Source organism: Crinia signifera, chromosome 7 (assembly GCF_055691185.1).
Source record: "Crinia signifera chromosome 7, ASM5569118v1, whole genome shotgun sequence".
Taxonomy (NCBI): Eukaryota; Metazoa; Chordata; class Amphibia; order Anura; family Myobatrachidae; genus Crinia; species Crinia signifera.
The window spans coordinates 55,387,034-55,399,543 of record NC_139223.1 but is presented as its reverse complement, the minus strand read 5'-3'; the positions used below and the strand labels follow the sequence as shown (position 1 = coordinate 55,399,543).

General features: G+C 45.4%; 1 protein-coding gene across 1 annotated transcript in view; it reads left to right on the top strand.

The window, feature by feature from the left end:
* Positions 1–12,510, top strand: part of LOC146020189 (cytochrome P450 2K1-like) — a 50,853-nt gene that overhangs the window by 12,242 nt on the left and 26,101 nt on the right. The window contains exons 2-4 of the mRNA XM_083153122.1: positions 4,702–4,864; positions 8,924–9,073; positions 11,693–11,853. Coding sequence (XP_083009248.1) covers positions 4,702–4,864; positions 8,924–9,073; positions 11,693–11,853 — 474 coding nt within the window. The remainder of the gene's footprint in view (positions 1–4,701; positions 4,865–8,923; positions 9,074–11,692; positions 11,854–12,510) is intronic.

The window sequence follows — 12,510 nt, the reverse complement described above, 5'->3', positions numbered from 1 at the left end:
ATCAGCACTGAAAGAGAACAATACTTGGACCATAGTAGATAGGCCAAGCAACCGCAAGACAGTCAAAAACAAGTGGGTCTTCTGCAAGAAGTTAAATTCGGACGGAGAAGTTACAAAGCCCGTCTTGTTGCTAAGGGATACACACAGAGATCCGGAATTGACTATGGGGAGATATACTCACCAGTTGCAAGGTATAACACTCTTAGATTAGTAATTGCAGTCGCCACCTTACAAAACTTACTGCTATACCAACTAGACTTCGACTCAGCATTCCTAAATGGAGAACTGGCTGAAGAATTCTATATGGAATCGCCAGATCATTATAATGAGGTTGAGCTTCAGACAGAGAAGGTGTGTCTTCTGAAGAAATCCATATAAGGCCTAAAACAGAGTGGTCGTTGCTGGTACATAAAATTGGACGCAGTGCTACTTGAAATGAAATTTTATTAGATCAGAGACTGACCACTGCCTTTATGACAAAACTCTGGGAGAAAAGTTGTTCATCATAGCAGTCTATGTGGATGATATACTTATAGCAGGTCACGAAGGTCACATCATAGGTGTGAGAGATCAACTAAAACAGAGATTCAAGTTGAAAGACCTAGGTCCAGCCAATCATTTGTTGGGAATGAGAATTGTCCAAGACTTGCAAAAGGGAACAGTCACAGTCGACCAACAAATGTACATCGAGGCAACAATCTTGAAGTATGGGATGGCAGACTCCAAGTCAGTAAATACACCAATTGACAAGAGCATCAAGATGACAAAAGGTATGTCACCAACCACACAAGAAGAGGTAGAGTAAATGCAAGATGTTCCTTACAAGAACGTGGTTGGAAGTCTTATGTATGCAAGTATTGGAACCCGTCCAGACATCACTCATGCAGTCAGTCGGGTGAGCCAATTTGCAATAAATCCTGGAAGGCAACACTGGATCGCAGTGAAGAGGATTCTGAGATACCTGAAAGGTACAAGTTCTTTGAAATTAAAGTTCGCCAAGACAAGCAATTCAAATTTGAAAGTATTCTGCGATGCCGACTGGGGAGCAGATGAAGATGATCGTCGTTCCCACACCGGTTACCTGTTCACACTGGCTGGGGCAGCAGTTAGTTGGGCGAGTAGAAAACAACCAACCGTTGCTCTCTCAACAACTGAGGCCGAATACATGGCTCTTACAGAGACATCAAAGGAAGCACTCTGGATCAAAGAGACTTTGTGTGAGTTAGGTCTACTTTATGAAGAAGAGACTATCAGCATCGCATGTGATAACAGGGGAGCAATAGATCTTTCCTTTAGTACCAAGCACCATGGAAGGTCGAAACACATCGCGATCAGACACCACTTCATCAGAGAACTAGTGGAGAACAAGTCCATCGATGTTGAATACATTGCAAGTGAACAGAATGTCGCTGACATGCTTACAAAAGGACTGTCGACAAACTTGCTTATTAAGTTCGTGAAGGACTGTGGACTTGTTTAAGTTCAAAATGTTGATTTGAAGTTTTGATGTTCTGAGTGTCTTTCTCTCTAACCATATTTTCGGTTACAGGTATAACAAAGGACAAAGTATTGTATTAAGTTCTTTTATGTAACCGAAGACAGTCTTGAGCGAGGGGGAGTGTTAGAAAGCAGCGCCCTGCGTCTGTCTCCATACACTGGTTAGTGTGCAGCCTACAGACTGCCTTGTCCCCCTGCAGCCACTGTAGCTAGACGTCACCCTGAGTGACAGCTCACATAGCGAATAGCAGGGCAGAGACCCCTGACCCTGCTGGCAGCGTTTCCTTTCCTGTAGGGAAGTGATAGCGTGATAGTGTGCCTCAGCGCGTGTGTGACATCCTCCATGCCTGTTTGCAGCTCCACGTGCATCGGAGCGCGTAAGAGCAAGCCCCGCTGTACTCCCGTTACAAGCGTGTCCTTTATACAGGGAGATTCATCATCTGTGGCAGCAGCGTCGCTGGGAGAGATACCGCAGCGTAAACCAGTCAATTGCCATTAACCCTGCACAAGCTGAACGCTACAGATAAGTAACACCTGAAACTGTGATTCCTGCATCAGTTGTATTACACCTGAAGTTAACTACTGAAGTACTGTTGTATTCTGCAAGCTTATCACTTGAATAAATCTCAAGCTGGTTACATCTTCTAAAGTGTGTCGTCTAACAACCACACAGCACGTATATATAGACACTCTGCCAATAATAAGTTCAGCGACATGGTCGCAATGTAATCGCCAAATAGCGGTTATTACCGGTGGCGTAACTATGTAGGGTGCAGGGGAAGCAAATGCTATGGGGCCCAGCTACTGGGGGACGCAAGGGCCCAGTAGGCAATCCCCTGCACCCCTTTGATATATTTTTATAAATATTGAATGCAGGCCATCCCGTGGGCCCCTTCAGTGGCACTGGAAGCAGTAGATTGGACGTTACCAATGATAATGAGTCAAGCCTTTGCTAGCACCGTCAAACAGGAGACCTGGCGGCCACCAAACAGGAGACAGGGGCTCAGAAAGAAGCCCATACTTGAGAATAAAGAATATGCAATCAATATTAAATGGGCCCCTTAATCTCTCTCACTCCCCTGCCTATCTCCCCCCCCACCCCCGGTCCCGTCTTTCCTCTTTTATGGTCTCTACCAATCCCATTTCTTTCCTCTTTATTTTCTCTCTCCTTATTCCCACTCCACTCTGTTTCTCAAGAAACCCTCTTTCTCCATGACCATCCTCTCTCCCAACACACTCTTTGTCTCTCACTACCCTCACTCTTTCTTCTGCCCCCTTAAGGGGCATTGTAGTGACAATGGTGGTGGAGTGGGCCCCATTTAAGGTTTTTCTATGAGGACCACATCGTTCGAGTTTTGCCTCTGGTTCTTACCCACCAATGCCTGATGTCCAGACTGCCGTTATATAGCTGCAAAGTCTGTGTCAATCTGTGCTTGCAGATGAGGAGCAGTTGAGGAGGGTCCGCTGATCACTGATCGCATCCTGGCCTTAATACACTTTGTCATACCTCCCAATTATGGTGCAAGGGGAAGAGAGACACTTTGTGGGCGACTAAGGTGCACACCTTAAAATTGAAAGCAGGACCTTGCACCCAGGGGGGGAGGCCTATGATTATGTGAGGCCGTTTTCAGCACTGTGAAGGCATGGCCAGCGTTTTATGAGCTTTTGCCCATACCCCCAGCCGCTCTGTCTACCTGAATAGGTAGCTGCTCTGCTCAGCAGAGCTGCTATGGGCAAGCTTTTAAAAGTTTTGCTGAAAATACACATTTTTGTAATCACTTTGATACATTCGGATGACAAATTCCTTTATTATAGCCACAATAAAAATAAATTATTTTTCTGTGAAAATTTTGTTGAACAATACATAAAACATAAAAGCAGTTTATGCACAGGGACTAGGACCTTTCTAATATACCGTATATATATATTTTTGTTATACAATAAAAATCTGTTGGTGTTCCATGGTACAGATGCACAGGGGTAAATGTCCTAGGATGGGAGTCCTTTTAAAAATGGTAAGTTGCACATAGCAACCAATCAGATTCTACTTATTTATTTAGCACCTTCTAGAAGAGAATAGATAGAATCTGATTGGTTTCTATGGGCAACATCCATCTTCAATAGAACGCCCATCCTAGTAAATTTACCCCACAGTGTCTAAAAATGCAATAAATAGGATATGATCAACATGCATTATTTTGACAGGGTCAAAAGGTCAACAGTGTCAAAAAAGCCAGTAGAAAAAATTGACACAGTGCTTATTGTTAACATTTCAAATGGTCAACAATAATGGTATAATGGCTCTAACTGCAGAGTTTGTATATTCTCCCCATACTTGATTGGGTTTCCTGTGGGTACTCCGGTTTCCTCCCACAATCCAAAAATATACTGGTAGGCTAATTGGCACCCAATAAATGAACCCTAGAATGTCTGCGTGTGCATGTAGATGTGGTAGGGAATAGAGACTATAAGTTCCACTGGGGCAGGGACTGATGTGAATGTTCAAAATATTCTCTGTACAGCGCTGCGGACGATGTGTGCGCTATATAAGAAACTGTTAATAAATAAATGAATAATGTCTAATTCTTGTACATCTTCTTTACCACACCCTATCTCATTCCTCCCAAATGTCCTGATATTGGTGGTACAGTCCCATATTGTGTCCTGCGGTGGGGGCAGTTTAAAGAGCTGCTCACTTGTCTCTCTGCTTAGCAAAACAGCAGAGAATAGCCACTGTGCACAGCGTCGATTCACCCGGAGAGATGGAAAGGGGGCATGCCATTGGCTCATAGTGCCCTGGACATGCCCCCACAGTGATAAAACCTGTGACATTGCTTGCGATTGCGCTACTATCCGTGAGAGCTAGATTTGAGGCGGCGCCCCTCCCATCTGATTCTGTGCAACCTTTCCGAACTACCCGAATCTGTGGTTTGCCAGGGCCCTTATTTCCTGGTCCCAAAAGTTGGGAGATATTCAATCTGTTGCAGGTGGTCTCAATTGCTGGAACAAACAGACTGGCCAAAATGTCTATTCCTAAAACAGTAAGACAAGTTAGAACACATAGGAAATTGTTGTGATCTCTAAAGACAAATTACTGTAGAAGTTTCAAACTATCATGTTCAGTACCGTCTATGTAAGAATGTGTTTGTCAGACTTACTTTCATTGAATTGACAATGGTTACTGTATGTGTTAATGTGTTGCAGCTTTCTGAGAAATATGGAGAAGTCTTTACTGTACACTTTGGACCCAAGAAGGTGGTGGTCATTGCTGGGTACAAAGCTGTGAAGGAGGCACTCGTCACCCAAGCTGATGATTTTGGATATAGAGTAGAACTCCCAACCTTCAAGCTTATCTCAGAGGAAAGGGGTAATTAGAGAATAACTACCTGGTGTATTCTTTACATGCTACAATTCATCTATAGAGCTGGCCATTTAATGTCTGAGCCATCTATGGAGCTGGCCATATAATGTCTGGTTGGAGCTGGCCGTGTAATGGAGTGGAGATGGCCATATAATGCCTGAACCATCTATGCAGCTGGCAATGTAATGTTGAGCCATCTATAGAGCTGGCAATGTAATGTCTAAGCCATCTATGGAACTGGCCATGTAATGTTTGAGCCTTCTATAGAGCTGGTCATGTAATGTCTGAGCTATCTATGGAGCTGGCCATGTAATGTCTGAGCCATCTATAGAGCTGGCCATGTAATGTCTAAGCCATCTATGGAGCTGGCCACAGGGCCGGCGCTAGCCACTCAGCAGCTCCTGAGGTGCAGGGAGGCGCCGTACTGAAGAGGCGCTCTCCCTGCACTGCAACTCTGCTACTGCCGGGCTGGGTTTGCCTGTGATGCGCCTGTCACACAGGCAGTGGCACGGGAAGCACAAAGCACAGAAACAATGCTGCCTCTGCCTCTAGCGTGTGTGATTGGTTCTTCCCCATCCTCGAGGGTCTTCCTAGGGATTGCTTTCAATATCTGTGACACCGCTGGTGACACCGCTGGGGCAGCTGTGCAGCGCCGTAGACACACCCCCCCCCCCCCCCGTGCCCGCAGCTGCCAGCAATACCTCCGACCCCGAGAAAAGTGTTTTACTGAAGTCCCTGGTGTAGGGATCTATGGAGCTGGCTGTGTAATGTCTGAGCCATTTATAGAGCTGGCCGTCTATTGCCTAAGCTATCTATGGAGCTTGCCGTGTAATGCCTGAACCATCTATAGAGCTGGCTGTGTAATGTCTGAGCAATCTATAGAGCTGGCCGTGAAATATCTAAGCCATCTATAGAGCTGGCTGTGAAATGTCTGAGCCATCTATAGAGCTGGCCATGTAATGTCTGAGCAATCTATAGAGCTGGCTGTGAAATGTCTGAGCCATCTATAGAGCTGGCTGTGTAATGTCTGAGCCATCTATGGAGCTGGCTGTGAAATGTCTAAGCCATCTATGGAGCTGGCCGTGTAATGCCTGAGCCATCTATAGAGCTGGCTGTGTAATGCCTGAGCCATGTATGGAGCTGGCTGTGTAATGCCTGAGCCATCTATAGAACTGGCTGTGTAATGTCTGAGCCATCTATAGAGCTGGCTGTGTAATGTCTGAGCCATCTATGGAGCTGGCTGTGAAATGTCTACGCCATCTATGGAGCTGGCCATGTAATGCCTGAGCAATGTATGGAGATGGCCATGTAATGCCTGAGCCATCTATAGAGCTGGTTGTGTAATATCTGAGCCATCTATGGAGCTGGCCGTGTAATGCCTGAACCATCTATGGAGCTGGCCGTGTAATGCCTGAGCCATCTGTAGAGCTGGCCATGTAATGTCTGAGCCATCTATGGAGCTGGCCATGTAATGTCTGAGCCATCTATAGAACTGGCTTTGTAATGTCTGAGCCATCTATAGAGCTGGCTGTGTAATGTCTGAGCCATCTATGGAGCTGGCTGTGAAATGTCTAAGCCATCTATGGAGCTGGCCGTGTAATGCCTGAGCAATTTATGGAGCTGGCCATGTAATGCCTGAGCCATCTATAGAGCTGGCTGTGTAATGTCTGAGCCATCTATGGAGCTGGCTGTGTAATGCCTGAGCCATGTATGGTGCTGGCCGTGTAATGCCTGAACCATCTGTAGAGCTGACCATGTAATATCTGAGCCATCTATGGAGCTGGCCATGTAATGTCTGAGCCATCTATAGAACTGGCTGTGTAATGTCTGAGCCATCTATGGAGCTGGCCGTGTAATGCCTTAGCCATCTATGAAACTGGCCGTGTAATGTCTGAGTCATCTATGGATCTTGCCGTGTAATGGAGATGGCCGTATATTGCCTGAACCATCTATGGTTACCATACCATACCATATTAATCAAATATTTATTTGATTGTATTTTCACTGGATATTCTTACCTTGAAAACACTTGACTGAACCTAAACGTGGTCATTTGAAGACACCACATCATATATGGTTACAGAACTTATTGTGCCAAAAATCTTTTGATTGTACTTCAATAAGCGCACTGAAACAATACATGATCTCAAATATTAGCCTCATCAAACTCAAACCACAGGCCTGATTTCCATCTCATATCAGACACATTGGGTGACATTTAATAGAATGCGAGTTTTAGTCATTTTCAAATTCACCCATTATCTCACTTTTTAAAATAGAATTTTTTGCTGTGAATTCGCATTTTTACTGAGGTGCGTATTCCGGGCAAAAAAGTGCGATAATGTGTGAATTTTAGTCTTGAAAATGTGCGATTTTTAGTCATGAAAATTTGAGGAAATGTGCGAATTTGTGTTTAAAAAAAAAATAGCGTGGGGTCCCCCCTCCTGAGCATAATTGAGCCAGACCTGGTTCCAAAAATAAGGGGGACAAAAAGCGTAGGGGTCCCCCGTATTTATGAGACAGCCCCGGACTCTTGGACCGTTCCTGGTTCCAAAAATACAGGGGGCAAAAAATCTGGGGGTCCCCCGTATTTTGAAACCAGCACCGGCTCCAACAGCCCGCTGTGTCATGCCACAGCCAGGGGACACTTTTTACATAAGGTCCCCCGGCCGAAACATGAGCACCATGGCCAATAAAGGGGTCCCCCCCAGGCTTCACCCATCCAGGGCTGAAGCCCGGGGCTGTCACCGGCGTCCCAGGGCATTGGACGCCGGCCTGATAGGGTTAAATCAGACATTCCTAACATTGCTTTATACAGGTGAACTACAAGTGCCAGCTATTTTTGAATTTAGAATTTAATGAAATTTTATATATTGGGTTTAATATTAATAAATAAATTCAAAATAAGATCAACATAGAGTAGTGCGCTCTCTCTCTTTTTTAGTTTTTCTTTTCTCTTAGGATTTTTTTAGTCTGTTTGGGAGCAGCAAAATTTGAGCTGTGGCATTGATATATACTTATATATCCATTAATTAATTTTCTAATTTATATTTATTATTAACTTTTTTCAGTTGCGCCTGATTATACTACAGGTTGAGTATCCCGGACAGTATGACCAGCACCAGTATTGTTCCTCTTAGTTTGTGGGTGCTCTCAACTGATTTGAGGTTTGAATTGTACAAGGAGAGGAAAAAGGAAATCAGTTTGACTAGGATGCACTCCTCATCCACATTGTCCCATAGGACATAAAAGTTAATTAACGTTTATTTCGATATCTTTATTAATGTGCAATTAAAGGTAAAAGGCCATCATTTGTTATTTTTATTAGTCAATTATATTAATTGTCCATGACCTGATATACTAGGTCCCTGTATCAGGGATATTGATGGCGAAATATTAAAAACAAAGTAGTGAATATAGAGTAGAAAGAAAATAAGAAGATTAAAATCTGTAAAGGTTGAGTATCCCGTATCCAAATATCCGTTATCCACTTTCTGGAATGTATGGTTTTCGGAATAATAAATTTTTGCTAAAAACTTACTGGGGACATCTGTAACAGCACTACTGAGTGAATGATATGTAACTGGCACTATATATGTGTAAGACAATGATTGCTTGGCATTTAAATTCACTGGCTGAGATTGTACACAAACTTTTTTGTTTCATGTTTTGAAACCTTGTTTTATGCACAAATTAAATATATTTGTGTTTATTTCATGTGTTTGATGTATATGTACAACATAAATGCAAGGTACCTCAAGATACATCATTGAAATATTAAAATATTCCGAAATACGGAATAATCCGTTATCCAAAATTCTCCTGGTCCCGAGCATTTTGGATAAGGGATACTCAACCTGTATTGCAAGTATTTTTTTTTCTCTTTTTCCTTAAATACCCAATTCACTCTCAAGGCTGCACCTCCACATTTCTTAATTATTTGAGAAATCAAGCATTCTCTCTAAAAGGTTATAACTGTGGAAACTAATATCTCGCTCTAACTACATCTAAACCTTAAACCTCTGTCTACTTCCCCATTTCCCCTCTCCCTATCAAATGATACAGGAATTGTATGTAGTCATGGAGAATTATGGAAATCTATGAGGAGGTTCGCACTGTCAACGCTACGAGACTTTGGCATGGGAAAAAAAACAGTTGAAGAGAAAATTCAAGAAGAATTAATTCCTCTCATAGAAAACATCAACTCTCACAAGGGTAAGATAAGCTGCCTGTAAGCACAGAGAAGACTGTAACCAATGCTGCTTTACCTAGTGGCTGTCAGAGGTCACCGCCGTGCACAGCCTTCCCCGTCCTCCGGGGCGCACGGCGGTCGGCTCTCTGACCCGCGTTGCCAGGCGACGTCTACGCCGGCTACTTCCTGCCCGGCATACGGGCGTCAGGGGGTTGCCTAGCAGCGACGCTGTACAGCCGCTGGCGTCTCTCTCCATGCGCCGTCATCACGGCGCGACCCGGAACGCGCTTTGCGCGCGCTTCTTCTCTTCAAATACCGGCGTCTTTCACCACTTAGACGCTGGCTATAATCCTTTGTGGGCGCCTTGCAGCTTCCTCACTCTGGCAACTCCCCAGCTTCAGACCTGCGTTCCTGCTGCAGTTCCTTCCCTGCATCATCCGTCTCCTGATCACTTAGGAGCAGTTCCTGTCTGGTTACTCTCAGGATCCTGTGGTATCGTTCCATACCCTTCTTGTGCCTATTCTTGCTGTATCTCAGTTTGTTATTTTTGTTGTATACATATTAGCTCAGTATATCTTAGGGTATTCTGGGTCAGCTTCCCTCTTAGTATCCCCCTCTAGGGGGTCCCCTGTCTCAGCCACCGGGGTGTTAGTTAGTTTTCCTCTTGTCCACCTGTTACCTCCACCGGTTGGTTGTCGCCACCACCTAAGACGCTTTGGAGGGCACCGGAGTTGCACAGGCTTAACCCGTGCTTCAAACGTGGCTGCCGTGCGGGAAGATCTAGGGCTTCTGCACCTTCCGGTGGACCTATAGGGTGGCAACAGAGTCAACGGCTGAGACAGACTCTCCCTTTCCCCACTGACCTTTCCTCCTCCTGGTCAGTTCCCTGTCCACTCCAGTTGTCCTTACAGGGCACTGCCCGCTCATATCCATTGGTCTCGGTGTTGCGCCAATCGACCGGTAATGATTACCAGCTAGGACCTATGCCAGTCTCATTGTGGCCCAGGTATCCTAGCACGTCTGAGCCGTGTCGACACACTACTGTTGAGTAGGGTGGTTGCTCTGCGCCTAACAGTGGCTTGTTCTCATTTTTATCAAACCCTATCACCAGTGGCGTAACTAGGTTTTGGGCGCCCCCCGCCATTAAAGGGAGGGTGCCCACCCAGCCGCACACCCACCTAGCCACACGCCCGCCCGCGCACCCAGCCGCACTCCCCGCCCACGCACTCAGCCGTACACGCTCGCCCACCCCGCCGCACCAACCCCCGCCCCGCCGCTCATGCAAACCCCCCCATCCCCCGCAGTCTTACCTATGTTCAGTACGCGCTTGTCCCGGTTCCCTTCTTCTGCTATGAGTACCACCACAAAATGTCCGCCCCCATACAGCAGACAGTTTCAGAGAACTGTCTGCTAAATGGGGGCGGACATTTTGTGGTGGTCCTCATAGCAGAAGAAGGGAGCCGGGACCAGCGCGTACTGAAGACACGTAAAGATTGCGGCGGGGTGTAACTATAGCACTGCAGCCCCCGGCGCCCGCACATGCACAGCGCCCCCCCGAGGTCGCGGGGGCTGCGGTGCTATATCACTTCCCAAACTCACAGGCAACATTTGGCTTGTTCTGACTTCACACAACCTATCCTCTACATTCTACCTCCTAACCAGTGGCATAACAATAGCCCCGCAGAACCCGCAGCGACAGGGAGGCGCTGAGTAAGGTGTGGGTGCCAGGGGTCTGCGGGGCTATCGTTCTGCTGCTGCCTGCCTGTTCTGCTGCTGCCCCCCCCCAGAAAAGTTAACCCCACCTGCCTTACCCGCTGCTGCTTGCCGACGCTGCCTCTGTTACCGGGACACGCATAGCTACTCTGTGGTCCCGGCGCTCCTTCTCGCTTGGCTCCTGCTAGTATAAGAAATCTCCAACACAAAATTTCTGCCCCCTTATAGCAGACCCTTTTCGTAGTTACGCCACTGCTCCTACCCCTGTAGATTCATAACAACTATGGATCCATAGGTTGTATTAAACAATCCGTCCACCCATTGGACCAATGTACACTTGTTCACTCTCCCTATTATGTGTGAGACTCCTGGTTTTTTTGTGAAATGCCCCACACCCCTGGAAAATTGGGCACCATTTGCATTTGGCCCACTTCCTATTGGGCAGCGTGGAGAGTTAAATAATTCTGAAACTGGGGTCCATCAGAAGAGGTGGGGCCTAATGTTGCAATTATATAGTATTGTGTCATTTAAGTCCTGCCCCTATAGAAATGTGTGCAAATTGCACCCTTCTTTGCTGTGGGGGCGGAGCTTAATGATGCCATAGTCTGGCCGGCCATATCACCATCCACCTGCTTCTCCGCTCTTGTCAAGGAGGAGATTAAACAGAAGTCTGTATGGACCAAGGTATGTATGGACCAATGCAATGATATGATCTCAGCAAACCAAAGCATCACTGACACCTCACACAAAAAATAGTGGTAGGGTACATGCGATACCTTAGCTTAGTGTATGGGGGCTTGTCTATGCGGAGTGTGATGAGAAGTTGAACTCACTTCATCAAACACAGTCTTGTTCTAATGCACTAATAGATTAATTTATCTGCCGAAAACTCATCCTGTTTTCCTTTACTTTCTGTTTGCTTGTTATAGGCAAGCCATTTGATAGCCACATTATACTGAACAGTGCAGTGGCCAATGTAATCTGCTCTATTATTTTTGGGAAAAGGTTTGACTATGATGATGCCAAATTCGAAAAACTAAGCAGATTGATGGACGAAAACACCCATCTGATTGTAGCACCAAAATTGATGGTAAGAGACACTTTGACCTCATTATATTATACTGTAGGGAGGATTTCTACAATTTATAAATTAGTCATGATTTACTATATGAACATTTTATAATTAATCCACCTTTTTTTTTATATTAGGGAAAAAGAAAAAAGTGACTACCAGTCACACAGTAGCGCTGGTCCTATCACTGGTGGCAATAATATATTTTATTTATTTATAGTTTAGCTGCAGCCCTCCATTCAGAGGAATTGTGTACCTCTGTTTTATGGAAAGATATGTAGTTTAGGTGACAATATAAATTGGAACTTTGGAAGGGGTTGGGATCATTGGGTCTACAGCAAGTTGGTCGACAAGCGTTAGGTCGACATGGGGGAAAGGTTGACATGGTTCTAGGTCGACATGGGTTAAGGTCGACATGGGTCTAGGTCAACATGGGTTTAGGTCGACAGGTCAATAGGTCGACACAAGCAATATGTCGACAGGGTCTAGGTCGACAGTCAAAAGGTTGACATGGGGTTTTTGTGTCGACCTAAACCCATGTCGACCTAGACCTATGTCGACCTTGACCCATGTCGAACTTATAATAAGGCAGTATAATTACCAGTCCCGGTTATAGATTATTGGACTCTTCTGGATAATATGTGGACACAATCCCTCTGTCTGTGCATATGGATA